Consider the following 19383-nt stretch of genomic DNA (forward strand, 5'->3'; position numbering starts at 1 on the left):
GATCAAGAGAAGAATGAAGCCAGTTTACTCCTGAAAACACTTGTCACAAATTGTATTGCAAAAGACTTAGAACTTCAGGGGGACTTCTACTTCCAATATCCCAATATTGTTTGGACAGTGCAGCAGCATGCTTAAGGAGAGTAAGAAAAATACTGCTTCTGCCCTCTCCTCTCATTTCTAGCCAGATGAACAAGTGCCGTATCCTCAGTGTTTTTATAACACTATATTATCTGCTTAACACTATATTCACATTTTTTACAAGTTATATTTTATTCAAACATGATACTATACTAATTCCATACACAAGCATATCTGACATTTTGTGGCCTTTTTGCATTTCAGAGTTTCAGTGTATGCAGAGAAGCAAATGAATACTCAAACAGACTCTTTTTGCCATATTTGCTTTTCCTGACAGCCACTGATGCAGTTCATTTTGCTACAGCAGAAAGAGATGTTTGCAAATATCATTTTGGAAAGGGATGTTCTATTGTTCTTTATTAAAGAAAACAAAAAAAAAAGTCAGGAAAAAGAAGAAGACATAGAATATGCTATAAAAGAAAATAAAAAATGATTACTTGCAATTTCGAATAATACTTTTACTCTTGGTCAGCCCTGAAGTGGTCAGGCAGGTGGACTAGACGATTTTTGTAGGTACCCTCCAACAGAAATATTCTATTCTATTCTGTTCTGTTCTGTTCAATTCTATTCTAATGTGTCCAAAGTAGTACCAAAAAAAAAAAAAATCAGTTCAGCACTAACATGCCCAAATTTAGACAATTTCATGTGAGCTACGTCTTTCCATTATAATCAATAGCAATCACACTCAGCTGAGCCAGAGGGCCGTTCATCACAACCTAGATTAGACTCACAGAGATCAGTTCAATCACTCAGGCAAACACCTTGCTTTAGCCAGTTTCCACAGTATCCTGCTGGCTCTCAGATGCCACTCCAGAAGGGCATATTTCCCTCTCTGTTTTAAAATATATGCTAGCCCCACGCATGGGTCTCATGTACCCTCTTTCACCTTGAACGACACTAGGACGTTACATGATGGTGACAGAATCATGTCCGGAAAGAGGGATACAGTTGCCCTACTGTCATCTCCCACAAATGCTTCAGGATGTCAAAGGCAAGCAGGTATGACAAGGGACTTAAGGGAGATTGACACTTTTCTTGAAAATGACAACCACAGACCAGGTTCACACCACCTAAAAGTGATTCATCCTCTGTTTAGATGGCTAAAGCCAGTCTCCATTAGCTTGTCAGGTCATTCTGGAACCACTGCTGAGTATTTTAGCTGGACCTCCATCAACTCTAATGGCAACAAAGATCTGTACTTTACACAGAGATGTCTGAATGCACAGGTCTTAATCTGGAACTGAATCCCACTCAGTGAACTGGAGTTCCCAACCATTTTTTGTATGGGTACCCCTAGAAAGCATTGGCCCAAAGTTTGAGATTTTTATTCTGTGAAGTCTAGAGATGTAAATAGTCACAACATAAAAAAAATCCATGATAAAAAGTTCTTCATGGTATCCATTAAAAAAAATAATTCTTGATGCATTGTTTAACACAATGCCATTTAGCTCATCCTAAATAATGGGGCGGTTATAACTTCACAATGGTGAAATGACTTTTTCAATGTTACAACAGAAATAAAAGAAGAACTCCAGTCACCTGACTCAGTCACTGAACCACAATTAAAAAAAAAAATCAAACAGCTGGTTCCAGTCATATTGCATCTACCTGGCTTCAGGTCAGAAAAGTCAGTAACCATGTGAACCCATTTCTGCCTGAGAGTAGCTTCACTGAAAACACTTTGCATGAAAAGTTTCACCGAATTCAAATGACAGCTGAATTACTGACTGTGCAGGGCAAGTATTTATTTTTAATACACTGTACATGCACTCTGGTCTCAATTTAGCACGTTCATCCTGAGAGGATCTAATTTAATTATTCTCTTTTATATTTATGGCACATTCTCTGGCAGTGTTATCTTCCAAATACCCTAACATCACCAGTATTATGCCCAGCTATGTCAGGAATGAATCAGAAGCCATGTTAAGACTTGTTATGTCAGCTTAAAAAATCATGTTATCCACTACTAGAATATTCACAGAAAGTCTCAGTGCACTTTTTCTTTACTTAAATTAAATTCTGAAGGTTTCTCACTAGAAGAGAGAATGCTTCAAGGCAGAGAAAATAGGGCCAGGCTTATCAAGCCAAAGCAATCGTTATTCTGAATCTTATACAAGACTTATACAATTTGGTCATTCCCCAAATCTTCCCAAAATTCCTAAATTTCTAGAGAAATACTGCCATTTTAAACCAAAATGACTTAGCCAAATTTATTCCTACTATAATGACAATGAAGTAATTAAATCAGTTTTAATAAACAATCAATTTGGCCAATTAAGTCAAACATTCATTGATTTTGTTGATTTATAGACTGAAGATTGAAGGCCCCAACATAATGAATGGATTCCGATCTCATTTAACAAAGCTGGCAAAAGTTTTGTGATTTTATTTCTGCTTATTCACTAAAAGATAGAGCTAAATTAACTCCTGAATCTGCATATTTTATTTATGCATCTAGATAGCTCCACCTTCAATATAGTGTCTGAGCCCCTCCTTGTATTTAAAAACAGAAAGAAAAAAAAAAAACAACACAAAAAACCAAACATGAAATCAAAACAATAGCAGGCTGTGTCTTTCTTCCTTTTGCATCTGAAGGGGAAAAAAGCTTGATTAGTTTATGGGAAGGGGAGGTTGTTTATTTGCTTGTTTATGTTTGTGTGTGATTGAGTAAATGTCGTGTGCGTATGTTTGGAATTGGCAGGCAGCTCCTTATCTGTGCTGGCAGATATGTCCATGATCTAAAAACAGCCTTTTAGAACTGGCTGCACGTCTTACTGAACACCAAGAAACAATTTCAGCAGCTGCCCCAGAGCTGAGTCCTTCTGAGACCCTCAATGTCCATTTACTGCTGAAACAAAACATTCTGAACAGCAATGGGAGTGTCTCACCCGCTGATACTGATCCTCATTCTGTCCATCTTTCCCATCGCACCTACATGATCCATTGTCACCAAAGGGCAGACACAGAGAATATAGTACACCTTGTCCACTAATTCTTTGGCTGGGATTCATCTTACCTAACACTAGACAGCTGCAGGGAGGCTGTCTCCAATTAAGCTGGTCACCTCAGGTTTCTCCTACAGTCACATCACTACTTTTATAGCACAGTCCATCTGACTTATTTTTGGATGACTACTTCAATGTGCAAGGAATTGTGTCCTAAAAGCACGATTACTTTTCTTATTGTTTGTTTTGTTTTGCTCACTGAATAAGAGAGGGTCTGGAATAACTAATTTGAGATACAACCACTTAAATCTTAATACTATAGTAAATCAGAAAACAAATCACAGAATCACAGAATGATTGAGGTCATCTTGTCCAACTTCCCTGCTTAAGCAGGACCACCTGGAACTGGTTGCCCAGGACCATGTGGCTTTTGAATACCTCCAAGCTTGGAGACTCTAGAAACTGCTTTGGGCAACGTAAGTCAGTGCTTGGTCACCTTCACAGGTAAAAAAGTGTTTCCTGATGTTCAGAGGGACCCTCCTGTGTTTCCCTTTGTGCCCACTGTCTCTGGTCCTGTCACTGGCATCACTGAAAAGAGCCTGGCTCCATCTTCTTTATACCCTCCTTTCAGGTATTCATATAAAAATCCCCCTAAACCTTCTCTTCTCCAGGCAGAACAATTCCAGCTCTCTCAGCTTTTCCTCATAGGAGAGATGCTCCAGTCCCTTTATCACCTTAGTTACCCTTCATTTCCAATAAACCAACAAGAAAAATGTTCTTTATGAGGCATTACATCTACACATTTTTATGTATCCAGGATCTATCGTTACACATCTGCAGCCACCCCAAGTAACAAAGCTGAAGGGAGTATATCCCATCTGGATCCTGCCTCATACCCTCTCCATCCTCAAAGACTTTGACATTCTACAAAGAATCACAGATTTATTCAGCTGCAGAAGAGAAAACTTTAGTATGACTACGAGAGGGTCACTGTTTCATATATTCCATTCTTCATTGTATCCTACATTAAATCTACATTGGATACAACAGAAAAAATATGGAAAAGCACTTTTTATTTTTTTTAATTGTGTCATGTTATTGATTCAAGGTGTGATGAATCCATGTCCCTGCATTGAGCAAGATAACTAGAATCATCAGTGGTACAAAAGGGTGTATCTGAGTTCCTTTATCATATCACGATCCTTGGTGAGTGCTCTAAATTTTTATAATTTTTACAATTATAGGGAATCCAAGCCAACATCATTAATGTCTCCTGCACTGTTTTAAAGTCGTGACACATCCCATGTGCAATTTTCATAGAAATGAATGAGTTCCCTAATTTTAGGAGGTGTTCCAGTTATCCACCTGCAGTTATCCACCTGTACCCCAGAAATAGTCAGAAATTAAGAGTCGGACCTTTCTTAACCATTTTTATTACTGTCCTGCATGGGTCCTTCCACAGCAAGAAGCTATTATAGATCTCACCTTCCACTTACTGCAGATACTTTTTGGTACATATTTTTGGATCTTATTCAAGAAGCCTGAGGAACTAGACTCCAGTTCTTTCTGTACCCTTCTAGTTTTTACAGAGCTTCTGAGGAGAAAATAAATTAATAAATTTTAAAAAAATCATAGACTAGGTGTGGGGCAATATAAGGGTACCATAATACAACAGGAAATAGACTGGAGTCAACAGGAGTCATCCAGGCAATCAATAATCCAGGATCAATAAAATCTAAACTAGTTCTGGTGTATTCATCTGTTAAACATTAATTGAAAAAAACATAGAAAACTACATGGCCCTAGTTATGCTGCCATGGAATCTCCAGCAGGGAAGAATTACGACCAATGCCTGAAATAATTCCTCCCTTTAACAAGTTGTTCTGGTTTTTTTTAATAAATACTTTATAAGTTGCTCTGACATACCAGCACTTACAGCTTTGAGGGGGGAGTCAATTAAAAGATTTCTTTCCACACTCCTTAAATCTGCAGGTCTTTTCAAACAGATTACACTTTAAATGTCTTTAAGATTAACAACAGATTGCAAACTCAAGTTCATTTAAGTACCTCTTAAAATGTTCTGAACCACTGGATTGTCACTTTTTTTACTGGGCTCAATTCATATATGAAAAGTTGAAATGACTGTTGAATGCTACCTTAATGATCTGAAGCAATAAACCCGAATGAAGTAAGTCATTGTTAGATTCACTACATTTGATGACAAATTGTACATTTGGGGGTCTTGACCTTACCCACTTGTAATGCAGGAATCCAAGAATATGTTCCATTTACCGGAATAAATTGCTGTAGTTGTCTTAGGTCTGCCTTACAAAAGTATTTTACAGACTTTATTTAATAATTTATAAGGTTTAAAATTTTCTTCCCTATTGAAGGAATGAAAGGATCTTTTTTAAAAAAAATTAGTTAGATTTCATATGACTCCATCAGTGCTTTCACTTGTCATGGCTCAGAGCGCACACAGCCACTGAGCTGGCTGAGGAAGGGCAGCTGCAGACTGCCTCAACCCTAGCTTGGCAGGTGACAGCAAATGACTACAGTAGACATTTTCAGTAAAAGGCTGCAGATGTCTCACCCCTTTACCTCATGACCAAACTGAAGCTCAGACATTCTCCCCAGACTAGTTTTTCCCCCATTCATAATTTGAGGTAAGAATAGTCTACTAAGGCTGAGGATAGTCTGGCAGCCCAACACTGTAAGAAACATTCCTTCTGCCATTAGAGTCTCTCCCTCTCTTTTTTTTTTTTTTTAATTATTATTATTTTTTTTATTTTAAACCCTCTTCCATGTATTCAAAACTGATCTTCAATTAGGACAGGAGATGTAGGCACAATGTTGTATTAGTATGCAGACTGAAGAACTGACACAAATGTAATGAAGTTTTCCTGCTTTTCTACTTACTGGTTCCTCTGTTTATCAAAAGATGGGAACATGCTTCTTGGGCCATGGAACAGCAATAAAAACTTATGGTCACTGGCTATGTACTGTGACTACCAAGTTCATCTGATAATCACTGACTGTCACAACAGAGAGGTGACATGCTCAGCGTGCATCATGCTTTGTTTCTAGCTGTGCTTTTACACTTAGGATACTTGCATATTTTGAGAGCTGAGTACTCAGGTTGTGTACTGACTATAGTGTCTGCATACTTTTCTTGGACTGGTGATTTTAATTTTATTGCTTCTACTGGATCATGGAAAAAGGGATAGAAATAAGAAGATCGTCTAAACATATCCCTTCTTCAGGGAATATTATCCATTCGCAAACAGTTTGGAGACATACTGGACAATTCTGAACACATGCTGTTTGCCATTTCTGAGTATGTACTGCCCTACTGTCTTTAAGAATCATTCAGTAACAAGTCAAACACCTTAAGTAACAGAAGTGTGCCATATTGATGGTTAGTTGATTTTAATCAACCAACTATGTAAATCTGCCCCCAAAGATACCAGACTGGTTCTGTTTTCTTTAAGATTCTTATAAATGGTCTTCTTTGTATTTAATTCCTTTAATTGCTAGTCAATTCCCTTATCAGTCACAAAATCACTTTATTTAGGGACCAATATCTTAAGATTTCTTTATTTTGGGAACCTTTATCTTGAACTTTGTAATTGCAATGACAGAACATAAGTGGAAACTTTGAAGCAGCTGGGCTCATCTGCCTTCAGTTCAAAGGCAAGAAAGATACTTGCCACATTACTATATATTAATGCCTTTTTCTTACATATTATGCAAAAGTAAGCATGTAATAAGCAAAATTCTTTTAACAATATGATCAAGTTTGCGAGGACAAAAGCAGTAACAGATCTGTTAAAGGAAGAGATACCGAAAAATATTTTCTCCATGAACAGTTTGCATTGGCAATGTTATTGGAACATCATAAAGTTTGGTTATTCTCTGCTTTAAAAGGCATTCTGCATAGAGATAGCTTGAAATAACATACAAACTGAGGATTTTCATTGTCGGAATTCAATATTCCTGCCTGTAATATTTTGTCCCCATTATATTAGATCATTCTGATCTTCAGAATCTGAGAAGAATGCAAAATAGCTAACTCTGGTTTCTCAGACTTACAGAGACTATCATTTACATAAAACCTCAAAAATTTCACTTGGGCTCAGTGTTTGCACAAAAGTCAATGTGCCTTAGACCACAGGAAAAGTACCTAAATCCTTACAACATCTTTTAATCATTCACCTCTTTAATAGTTTCTTCTGATAAATTTTCAAGCATTTTCCATTTCTTCTATCAGAGTTAAAATGAGTAAGGGTAAAATTAGCGCAATATTGAGCAGACAATGTAGTGGCAATTCCCATGATGCTCTAATATCTAAGTATCCTGTCACCATTTTGCCCATTTCAGAGGAATTGTATGCAACTATGAGATCCGTTAATGTTATATCCAGAATTTTAAAAACCTCACTGAGAGGATTTTTTCTTCCAAGTGGCCTCAGAGAGATAAATTAACAGGATGTATTGGTTAACCCAATTATAAAACATCACAGTCACTAGAACATTAAACAACTGAGTTATTCTGGAGACTCTGATAACATCTTTGTCCCTGTGCATATACTAGTCTAAGCTTTGCCTTGGTATCTTACAAATAAGCTGCATATCTAGAAATATGTCTTGCTTTACAGGTTTGGGGTTTTTTTCAGCTTAATTCTTCATAACCATAAGGAAAATCACATTTCCCTCTCCTTTTTTGTGACCTACATCTGTCAAAGAACTTCAGCCCTGTGATATTTATTTCTTCTGAAAACACAAAGATAGAATTGAAGTCATGCTATTGTCAGTTATGGAATGATCACTCTCAAACTTTACCAACTGGTGCTAACTTTTAAAAGTCATCAACATTTTTCAAAAGTTTCTTCTTAGTGATAGTTAAAAACAAGTTACAGCACCTCCTGCTCCCTTTCGTGTTTTTTTGTATTTAAAACTGCAGCCCCTTCACTGATCCCTGGCCTAACAACTATATAAAAGCAAACTTCTGCCTCCAACATAAAGGTATTTTGCATGTGACAAAGGCTTCCACCTGTGCATCTGAGAAATTTAAGAATGGTGTTTTACTTCTCTGGATGCAAATGCATTATAACAATTATTAACAATTCCAGCTATCCCTGACTTTTAATGAAGATACAGCACAGTGGTGTGCGTGCTAAGCAGAAAGAGGGATGCCCTTCTTCCCTGGGCAGTACCACTACCACGAGCCACATAACCATGCAGGAAAACACTTTGCTGCCAGAAACACTTGGTGCTGGCACCGGGCTGAGCCTCTGAGAGGGCCAAGCACTAGCACTGGCGGTGGGACAGCAATTTTTCCCATGGATATTCCCCATGGAGCAGGCAGGCTCGGAGGTGCATAGGCTCAAAAGTCATCTTTCTGCAACGACCTCGAGAACGGTGCAGGGGATCCAGCACCACGCTCCTACGGCATATTCTGCCCGTCGGCTCCATCTCGCTCTTCCTGCCTTCCTTAAGGGCTCAGGCCCTGACGTGACGGGTTGCAAAACTCCCCTGCACAAACACGCAAGAAGAGGCAGGAAGGGCAAAGTCCTGTGGCGTGGAAGCACAGATCCTTTTACTCTTCGTCCTCTTCGCCTGAAAAGGAGGAAACACGGAGAACACGGTGTCTAACGCAAACAAAAACACCGGACCTGTCCTGCCACCCCCGCGCTTCCGCCACGCCGCCGGCACTGCGCACGCCCGGCGCGGCCACCGTGCCCGCATGGAGGAGGAGGAGGAGGAGGATGGAGGCCAGGGAGCCGCGGGGGCTCCGGAGCGGTCCGGGCGTTTCGTGCGCTGCCTCTACGTGGTGGGATTCCTGGTGAGCGGGGAGTCGGCGGGAGGGCCGCGGTGCCTTCCCGCGCGGCCTGGGGCGGGCGGCCGGCCGCGGCCGGAGAAGGGAGTCCTTTCCGCTCCAGATAAAGGCTGCTGGGTTCGGGGGTACATCGCTGCAGCTGCTCCTCGAGGAGTTGGGATGCTTGTAGCGATAGTGGTGTGTAGCGGCTGTGCTGTTTTATCCGGGCGAACAGCCCTGCAGTTTGATACAGGGGTCGTATTTTTATCCTGTGCGTGCCATGGAATAGCGCAGCGCCTTTAAAGGTGAGTCTTGCCTTGTGCTTATAAGAGAGCTGGTCCCTGTGAAATACCCGTGGTTGACGTAAACTTATATTAAAAAAAATAAATAAGTAAACACTAAACATGGTTTTTTCTAGGGGAAAAATCTGAGAGAATATAGACTTTAAAGATGGATCATATTCTGTATTGATTCACTAGCCCCAGGAAAGTGCCATTTGAAATTAAAAGGGATTACCTGGAAAGTGAGTACGAATTTGCACTGTGAAACGTCAAGATACTGTCTTACCTACCCTTAGGTTGGGCAGTAGAAACAACCTAGTCAGTTTGTGTCCTGGACCAAATACTCCAGGTAAAGGTGTGTTAGAACAAGCTTTGCTTCTTAACTAACTTTTACACACTGTGGTTCTCCAGCCCTGTAATATCTTGCTGACACCGAGCCAGAGCACACACAGATGTCAGCAAAGTGTCCTTTTAGAGGTGTGGAGTGTCCTGATATAATATGGAGCTGTTGCTTGTAATGCAAGCTTCCTATAGCCAGACAAATAGAGGGTATCTGTCATTCAGCATAAGAAATTACACATGAAATGAGAAGTAACTACCCATAAGAGGATGGTGGTTAATGGGTCTTGCGCTACCTGCACACTTATGACAAGTCTAGTACTGCCAGGGTATATTCTGAGCCTTGTTCTTTTTAATGTCTCTATTAATAACCTGGATGAGGTCATTGAACCTCCTTCGGGTTTGCAGATGACACTTAAGACTGTGTTACTGCAGGTGTTTGGAAGTCATGTACTCTGTTAATAATGATTCTAACCTTGTAAGTCTCAATTTCAAGCATCAAAAGATAATTAATGACAGACTGTGAGAATTTAGGGATACACATTGTTACAGTTAATCAGGCTTTGGAGTAGTCCAGTTCAAGCAGTTGCTGATGAAAGGTGATCTTGCTCCGACAGATCTTCTCCAAGGGACACTAAATGCTGTGTCAGATTGTAGTAGTAGTGGAAGAACTACTACGTCACTGTGGTGAGCTTAACAAAAGGGAAAAAAGCAAAAGGAACGATCAGGAGATCCTTGTGCTGTTCAGGATGGGCAGTGTCTTTTTCCCTTCTCTTACAAAATGTTTTTCACAAATGCTTTTCTTTTTTTCTTTTTTTTTTTCATGTTTCTGTCTTTTCACTACATTTAAGCTATACACAAAGGTGTAAGTAGGTTTAGATCATAGCTTCTTCCCCATTGCAGTTTAGTTGAAATACTGTAGTTTTTCAAAATATACTTTCTTTGCACAAGTAAAAAGTATTTTTAGGTCATTGAAATTACAGACAACTTCGAATTTAAAATACTGGCTCCAAGTACTTTTCTTGTTAAATGGGTAAAGTTTAATATATATTAAAGAAATATTTAATGTTTAAATGTGTATCTTGAGAAGGATTGTATCTGGAGGGGGGGAGAGGACTGATGTTTTCATAAGTTTAACTCCTCCAAGAGGCAATCCTTTATCTTTCAGTTTATGTGTTTTGTAATTTTGTACATACTTGATGCACTGCAGAGGTTAAAACATACCATGTTGACCATGAAAAATTAATTTTCTTTTAACCTTGTGTTGATATGGAGATAATTTTTTTTTTGAATGTTGACTGTTATTAATCTAGGTTTCCATCATCTTTGTAGAAGTTATTAAAACTTTTTCTGCCTTCTTTTCAGGATTTATTTGGGGTGAGCATGGTTGTTCCTTTAATGAATCTTCATATCAAATCTCTAGGAGCAAGTCATACAGTGGCTGGAATAATAGGTGAGTTGTAGTACTTGACTGATTTACCAAAGAATAAGATAAGACCTGGATTATGCCTTACTGCAAGTTGGACATTGTAACGTAATTCTTCCTTGCTAATAGCACAATTCAAAGTAAGTAAGGACAATTTCCTAATAAAACTGTAAGGGCAGCCATACTGTGTTAGACCCATAGACCTGTCCAAACTTGCATACTGACAGTAGCCAAAAGCACACACATGGGAAAGAGTACACTTGGAAAGAACAAGGAAGGCTTGGAGTAACATTTGTACAGATGTTTTTCCAGCATCCAAGAATTCGCAGCTCAGCAATTTAGAGAGCTAGAGGTGTTGCTTCTAATTTTATTGTTATTTACAGACTCTGCAAACAGTACTTCTGTAGCTGGTTCTCCAAAGGTTTCCAAAGCCCACGATTGCTCCCATTTTGATTAAAATCCTTGCAGCTGTCTTGGCAAAATATTTATTCACTTTAAGGAGTTTTTACAAGTAAGTTCTGAAGATTAGGGGTTTTATCTTAACATATTAAGTCGTAAGGTAAGCTCTGTGGGTTTAAAGTTCTTTAAAGTACATTTTATGGTACTGTTTATGATTTGGAGTGATACAAGTATGATATTCTTTATAGCTATGTGTGGTTGACATGGGCTCTGTTATTCAGTTTTTTATTGTATTGCTTTTCTATTTTAGCACTTTTCATGAAATAATTCTGGTTCTACACTGACTTGACAGTATTATTTTAAGCAACAATTAGTTAGAAATATGTCTTCATTTCAGCAGTTTGCTTTGATTTTGAACTTTAAAAAAGACTGGGATTTGAGATGTATTCCTATAAATAAGAGAGTCTGGCAGATATTTCTCTCTGCTTCCCTTCGTTCATTCTCTTCTGTCTCTAAGTGCTGATAAATTCCTAGCCTCCAAAATTACAAAGTACAGTCTGTGGTTTCTTCAAGGTATCTGTGGCACCTTGCAGTAGGTTGAAGTGCCAAGTGGAAAATAATTAGTCCCTCCCAGTAATGAAATTCTCTCCCAGTTCTGAGAAAGCAACCATAAATGCATGTATCTGTTTTATTTGTTACACTATACAAAGCAACATCATTCTACCTTACATAGTTTTACAAGTTTTCAGCACTTTTGTTTTGTCATTCCTGAAACACTACCTTTGGTTTGTCATGCTCCCTCTTCCCAGTCTTCCAGTAAATTATTCCCAGAATTTCTCTCATTTTTTATCATTTAAAATTTTGTGTATTTTTCATTTAAAAAAAAGTTTAATTTTTAATACTGGTATTTTGTTTGTTTTAGGATCTCTCTATGGTGTAATGCAACTGTTTTCCAGCACGTTTGTGGTGAGTTCTAACACTACATTCCAGAGCATGTTGGTATTTCTATGGATTGTAGGGGGGGAGAAAGGATGAGGCTAATAATGGTGTTTCTTGGCATTTTGAAAAGGCATAAAGTGCTCTTATAAGCATTTTTGGTTTGAGGAACCAGGTTTTAGTTTGTGTGAAAAATGTTTGTTTCATTTATAGTGAATTGCCAGATTTTTCAAACTCAAACGGAATACAGTTTTTAGACAAAAATTAGAATACAGATTTAGGCTCAGATACGTTACTGAGCACGTCACAGTCACACAGGGTTTCCTTCAGCATTGGTGCTGCTAAAGCAGTTGCCTTCAGTGCAATAACCTATCCAAAAACAGTCTCGTGAGTCAGCCCTTCATAAGCCTGTTATCTACTTCACTTTCCATGCCTAGTGAGCAGTACCTTGTAATTCAACATACGATCTAAATTAATGCATTGTATCTTTGGTCTTTGTTTGGTTTTGTTTTCTATTAGCTATTGGTTTTTTACATCCTAAGATTACCCTGGTACTAGTTTTCTAGCTTTCAAGGGAGCAGATTTCGAACATCTCATGAAAAAACTGTTTCAGGTTTGTTACCCAGGCCATCTGGGATAATTTGCCAACCTTGTTGCATTTTCTTTGAACTGCAAGACCATTGTCTACTTTCTTAAAAAACTATTTCCTTTTTGGAATCATGCTGATTTATAAGCATGCTAAATGCAAGTTTTCTGTTTACCCTTCTCATAACTACTTCTTACCTACGCACTCAGATGACAAACTTCTCATATCTAGGATCATTCCTTTTAGGATGTTCAACAGGTGTCTAGTACACATCAACCATCAATGCAAACAAATATTTGTGGTTGTTTATGATAAGATTTTCAGAAGACCCCTACTGCTAATATGTATTGCAGAACTATTTTTAAAAGGGAGAAATTGTTTTTTAAAAAGCTGTATACACACATAGCATTAAGTGGAATCATAGTTTTGACAGGTGCACTGCCAACAGGGCAGAACTCTGCTGGGGACTTCCAGATTTTGAGCACTTACGAATGTTGTGCAATAAGCTTATTCAGCTTTCATTGACAGTCCTTTGATCTCTTTTCTCAGTTTAATTTAGAAGTACTGATTGTTCACTGTACATAGCTTAGTGTTATAAAAAGCTAATCTTTCTTTCTGCTTTGTAAAAGGGCTGCTGGAGTGATATAGTAGGAAGACAGTATTCCTTACTTACTTGTATTCTTCTCAGTGCACTGGGTTACTTCCTTCTTGGAACATCCACCACTGTGTTGCTGTTTGCCATTTCTAGAGTTGCTGTAGGTGAGTAAACACTTGGTATTTTGCAGTTTAAATTCCCTGTAGTCTTAGCTTGAGAGTTACTACAGGAAAAATCATGATATGTAGGTGGCTACATCATCACCCAGCAGCACCAACTGAACCTTAGTAATGGAAAAATCTCTACAAATCAAGAATTTTCATTACTTTTTCTTGAAAATAATTTGAAATGTTGTTGTGACCTAACCCACCAGGCAACTAAACTCCACAAAGCCACTTACTCATTCCCCTTCCCACAGCAGGATGTGGGAGACAATTGGAATTTAAGAAAGTAAAATTCATGGGTGGAATTAAAGACAGTTTAATGGGTCAGAAAAGGAAAGAAATAGTAATAATAAAAAAGAATTAGAATATACAAAGCAAGTGATGCACAATCAGTTTCCCACCATTTGCTGACCAGTGCTGAGGCTGTTTCTAAACAACGGACCCCACAAATTTGTATGCTGAGCACATCACCATATGATGTGGAATCTCCCTTTGGCCATCTGGGGTCAGCTGTCCTGGCTCTGTCCCCTCCCACCTTCTTGTGCACCCCAGCATACACACTGGTGGGATGGAGTGAGGGGCAGAAGAGTCCTTGACTTAAGCTAAGCACTGCTCAGCAACAACTGAAACACCATTGTGTTATCAACATTATTCTCATCCTACATCCAAGAAGAAAATTAACTCTATCCAGATGAAACCAGGATAAATGTATACTCAACAACTGTCACAACTTTTATGCTGCCTTGAATGACTGAAATTTATGAGAACAGGAGTGCAGCAATATCTTGAAAGAGGCTATTGTAAAATTAGTCATAGCAGGTACACAATATACCAGGTGACTGCTGAAAATCTTGGCCTGCAATTGCGATGGAGAATGGAATGATATGTGTGTTGGGGTTTTTTAATGGTGAAAATACACCTCAAAGTGATACTAGAAAATTCGGCTGAAGTTGTAGGTCATTGCTTCAACCAAACATTTATGTTGTATAAAAGCATGTATGTTTGCAGCACAGAAGTGAAGTTTGTGCCAGGGTTTGTAGCAGAGTTCTTAAAATAGCTGACCACCTACTGGATATATTCTGATACAATAAGCAGTGCTGTTACTAAAGGGCACTTTTATGGACCATAGTTTTAATTTAGGAACTCCTAATATTGTTTATTACTTTAAAGACAACTTGCTAATGAATTGATTGGTTGAAATTTGATTAGCTGAGTAGTAGATGTAGTACTTTTTAAGCCTGACATCACAGTGACTGTGACAGCATTACCATGGTCAGAGGGAAGCCACATAAAAGATTGCATTATTAATATTCTTGCAGTGTGCCTAACCTTCTGTGCTCTTCTTTTGCCACCCACCAGTTTCCCATATGAACTTGGTGTGTTACAATCTTGGCACTCTTCATATTCAGCCAAGTTGGTACAGAGTTATGTCCATAAACAGACAAGCCATTTCTACTCCATCGAAGTTCCTGTTTTAGCAGCTATTTTATTCCTAGAGTGCTTCTGCACATGACTTAGTTACTTCTTTCATCAGGGCTGCAGGAGCACTCTTTGACACCGATGCCTGAATAATTTTGATTCCTAAGTCCAAATCCTTAAACAGTCAGGATTATGGTCATAGCCCAGTGTGCTGCATGGCTCTAGCATTGAAGAATTTGTGATTAATGGATCTTAAAAATATAAATCGTACAGATTTTGCTTATTGATATTTCTGATAGCTTCTGTCGTCTTTAATCTTTTGAACAATACATGTTTGTTATTTTGTTTATGTTGTGTTGCAGGTATTTTCAAACACACACTGTCTATCTCTAAAGCACTGCTTTCTGACTTGGTTTCGGAGAGAGACCGCCCTTTGGTAATGGGACGCTTCAATGCAGCCTCTAGTGTGGGCTTCATTCTGGGGCCTGTGGTTGGTGGCTACCTTGCAGAGTTGGAAGGTGGCTTTTATCAAACATCCTTCATCTGTGCCTCTATCTTCCTTCTGAATGGTGGTAAGTTATATGTCACATTTTGCATGTTGGGTCCCTTCATTCAGTATTTTCATGTTTTATGCCATCTGTAATACCTTGAATTCATAGCGTATTTATCATCTATGGCATAAATGTTCTGTATACCGATACTACTCTTTGAATTTGAACCTGAGTGGAAGGAATTTGGGGAATTTTGAAACAGTTAACCTCTAGGTGCTTCTCCTTTGTTTTGCATATAGCCCCTTTACATTCAGACACAAAGAGGAACTTTTGATGTGCCTAAAGATCAAGACTAGAACTCAAAATTTTTGCTTTAGTCTTTAGATTTGTTCATATGGTATGAGTGTGGCATTTCATTGTTTCCTTTGTTGCTTTCATTGCATTAAAAATTGAACTGATACTGTGAATAACACTAGCCTTAATGATTACAATTTTTTAAGTGAAATTATTGTTGAAGTCCTTTTTTGAATTGTTACAGTCAAATTAATGTCTTTTATGTAAAGTTGATGCATTTGAATGAAATAAAATGATTTCTTGATGTACATAGGTCTTGTCTGGATGTTACCTTGGAATGAAGAAAACACTGGCAACCGGGAACATCATCAAGACAAAGGAACAAATAGTTTCACAGCAAAAGCAAATCATGACCTGCACTTCAAATCAGCAGCTAATACAGCTGTGACAAACAACAATGTTTTCCAGTCTCCGTGGATCCAAGTTGCAACAGTGTTGAAGAAGATTAAAGAGATTGCATGCTCTAACTTGTGGGATATATTTTTAGTGCGATTTCTGATGTCTGTCACTATACTGCTGTACTATAGCAATTTCACTCTGGCCTTGGAGGAGAGATTTGGAGTGAAACCACTGTTCTCTGGATACTTAACAAGCTATAGCAGTGCACTTGGAGTCCTGGCTGGTTGTCTGCTCGGACCAATAACAAGGCTCTATCAGCATAACACTTACAGAGTTCTGTTGCACTCCAGTACTTTCACCTGTATGCTGATTCTCCTGTATGCATCAGCATTGAACATATGGATGGTCATTTTGTCTTCCACATTCTTAGCCTTTTCAACTACTATAGGTCGTACTTGTATCATTGATCTTGAATTGACCATTGGTGGGAATGAGGCCAGTGGCACACTTCTAGGTGTTGGACAGTCTGTGACATCAGTGGGACGTATAATTGCCCCACTCCTTTCTGGAATTGCGCAGGAGTTCAGTCCTTGTGGCCCTCCAAGTCTAGCTGTTGGACTAGCTTTAGTAGCTATTCTGATAATGAATGCAAACAAACAAAAATACTGTAGTCATGGAAATGTGAAGTTAAAAAATCAGTAGGCACAATTTTGGATTGCATAGATGTGTCTTCACCTGCCAGGCTTGTAGAGTGGTTACATGATCTTTTAAGAGGGCACATTGTGTTCATGTGGAGGCAAGTATTTCTGCTGCAGGGTGCTGACCTACAGGGAAGCCGTACAACAGGTTTGTAAAAACAAAGGAGGACAATGCTGGTTTTCTGTTAACTCTAGATAAATGTTATTCTAACTGGTACCACTAGAAACATTTGTAAGGGGACCAATGTTGCTATATTGCACTGCCTGTGATTTTTTTTTTAAATGGATTTTTAACCCTTTTTGAGGGGGAAAAAAGAATATCATGAAATGCACGATTCCTGCTTGTAGCTCATATTTTAAACAGTGTTTAGATTGAGAGACTGTTAAAATACAAAAATTGATTCTTATTATTTAATCAAAGGTGGATATTTGTTATTTAATCAGAAGGAGAATTTGCAATATGCTTGTTGGCCTTAATTTCTTATGCTGTGGTCAATTGCCATTTGTCTTCTGTGACAGTAGCTCAGTTAATAAGGTGTTTGCTTATGTGTTTTTTTTGAAGCATACTTTGTCTACAAAACTTGCTGCACACCATGATCAGGTACTTTGGGATAGTCATCCAACCCCTGCTGATTCCTAGTCTTTCCCAGGTAACAGAACTGGGTATATGCTAACTTTGTGTATTAGAAGACCTAAAGTGGACAATTTTAAAATGATACAAGCCGATTCAGACTGAAACTGAGGCTGAATGTAAGTTTTATTGAAATTTGAACTGGAGCACTTCTACTGCTCAATTTTGTCATAAATATTTGTTATTATTTCCTGTACAGTTTTTCAACCTTCAATTTAAGAATAAATTTCCCTCTTAATTCTTTTGAATGACTGTAAAGATGTGCTGGAGGAACTAGCAGTAGTTCATGGTTCTTGAATAATGCTTCCTCTCTCATCTCAGGGATAAGTGACATTTCAGTGACGAGAGAAAAATTTTTGTTTGTATTTTAGTCATTGTTTGAGTGCATGGCTTAATTAATGAGAGGTTACTCTCAGAGCTATACTGGAAGTTGTAGCAGTCCTGTGCTATTTACTGTTCAAGCTCATATTACTTGCCACTCACCAGTGTTTGTATTTCATTTGAAACATAGGAAAAATGTATTTTTCACTGATAAGGTTCCATATGCTCTTCGTAATAATACTTAAAGAAAGTACAAAGTCAGCTATATGTAATTGTTGGGTTGAGGGAGGATTTGTTGAAAAACAATTTAGTTATCTTCTTGAACACATCTGTACAAACACTGTTGCTGCTTCAGGTGAGTCATAGATGGTGTTTTGCATTTTTTATTTTCATTCTCTTCTTTACCTTTTCAAGTGCCTGCTAGTGTTCAGATATTTGTTGAAATATTCCAGTAGCAGCACCATGGGAATATATATATATATATATGTACATACATATATATATATATATATATAAAACTGAATTGTTTTACATATTGACATAATCAGTGTCTTATTAGTGCTATGATTTCAGTACATATCCTCAGAGTTCTTTATTACAATAATCTTCTCCCGAGGAACTTGAGGCATTTTCAAGTGTCTTATCTTTTCTTCCCTTGTTTGGTAGATGCCCCAAAACATTGTTGCCCTAATTTTCCTGTTTTCTTTCTTTTCATTTTTTTTTTCTTTACCTAAAACTTTTCAGGGACTTCTGTTTTTCATCTCTAGCAAGGGGTAAAGGAAAAGAGTAGGAAAAAAGCTTCAAAAATTATTATATATGAATGATTTAGTAATTTTTCCAATACTTGTTGGTTATGTGAGGTAACATTTACCTTTCTAAGGTGGTGCACTGAATAAGTCTGACTTCTGTAAACACTTATACTAACACATACAGCTGCCTGAATATTTTTTACAAAATCTTTACAACTTCACTGGTTTATACATAAGTGAAAAATGTGCTTTCCCCTGTAAGCAAATATTTTTGTTTTATTTTGAAAAATGGTGCTCCATATAAGCTAAATAAAAATGAAATTAAATACTAAAATTGAGAAATTTACAAAAGCCTGTGGTCTTGGGGGCATGTTGCAATACATGTTACAGAAGATAAGTTTTTAGCTTGTAGGCCAGAATGATTTCTGAGGTGCCACAGAAACACACCTTCTTTATACAGCCCCAGGATCAGAAAAGTTTCACTAATTTTTTTTTTTTTAAGGATTAGAAATGAAGTGACATTCCACATGCATCATTTTGTCATTGTGCTTTTTCCCTTCTTCCTCTGCTAAAACTACAGCACAATACAGAACTGTTCAACTCAATATGAAGTACAGATTTTTTTTTTCTTCAAACCGTGATTCATATGATCATTTGAATCTGCCTACATTTCACATAAAAAGCACAGTAACCAAGGATTCAACCAAGAAGAACTTAGCAATTTTGGGATGAAGTGCTTAAAGTTACTGTTCCTA

The 19383-nt window shown here is 38.0% G+C and overlaps 1 protein-coding gene across 1 annotated transcript; it reads left to right on the forward strand.

Moving 5' to 3' along the window:
* The first annotated feature begins 8794 nt into the window (after positions 1–8794).
* Positions 8795–19233, forward strand: MFSD9 (major facilitator superfamily domain containing 9). The gene is made up of 6 exons (XM_027641298.1): positions 8795–8927; positions 10886–10973; positions 12268–12311; positions 13497–13626; positions 15408–15617; positions 16144–19233. Exons 1-6 carry the CDS (start codon positions 8829–8831, stop codon positions 16929–16931), a joined length of 1359 nt encoding a protein of 452 aa, XP_027497099.1. The 5' UTR covers positions 8795–8828; the 3' UTR covers positions 16932–19233.
* Positions 19234–19383: the final 150 nt, after the last annotated feature.

This window comes from Corapipo altera, unplaced genomic scaffold, assembly GCF_003945725.1.
Source record: "Corapipo altera isolate COAL_440 unplaced genomic scaffold, ASM394572v1 0, whole genome shotgun sequence".
Lineage (NCBI taxonomy): Eukaryota > Metazoa > Chordata > Aves > Passeriformes > Pipridae > Corapipo > Corapipo altera.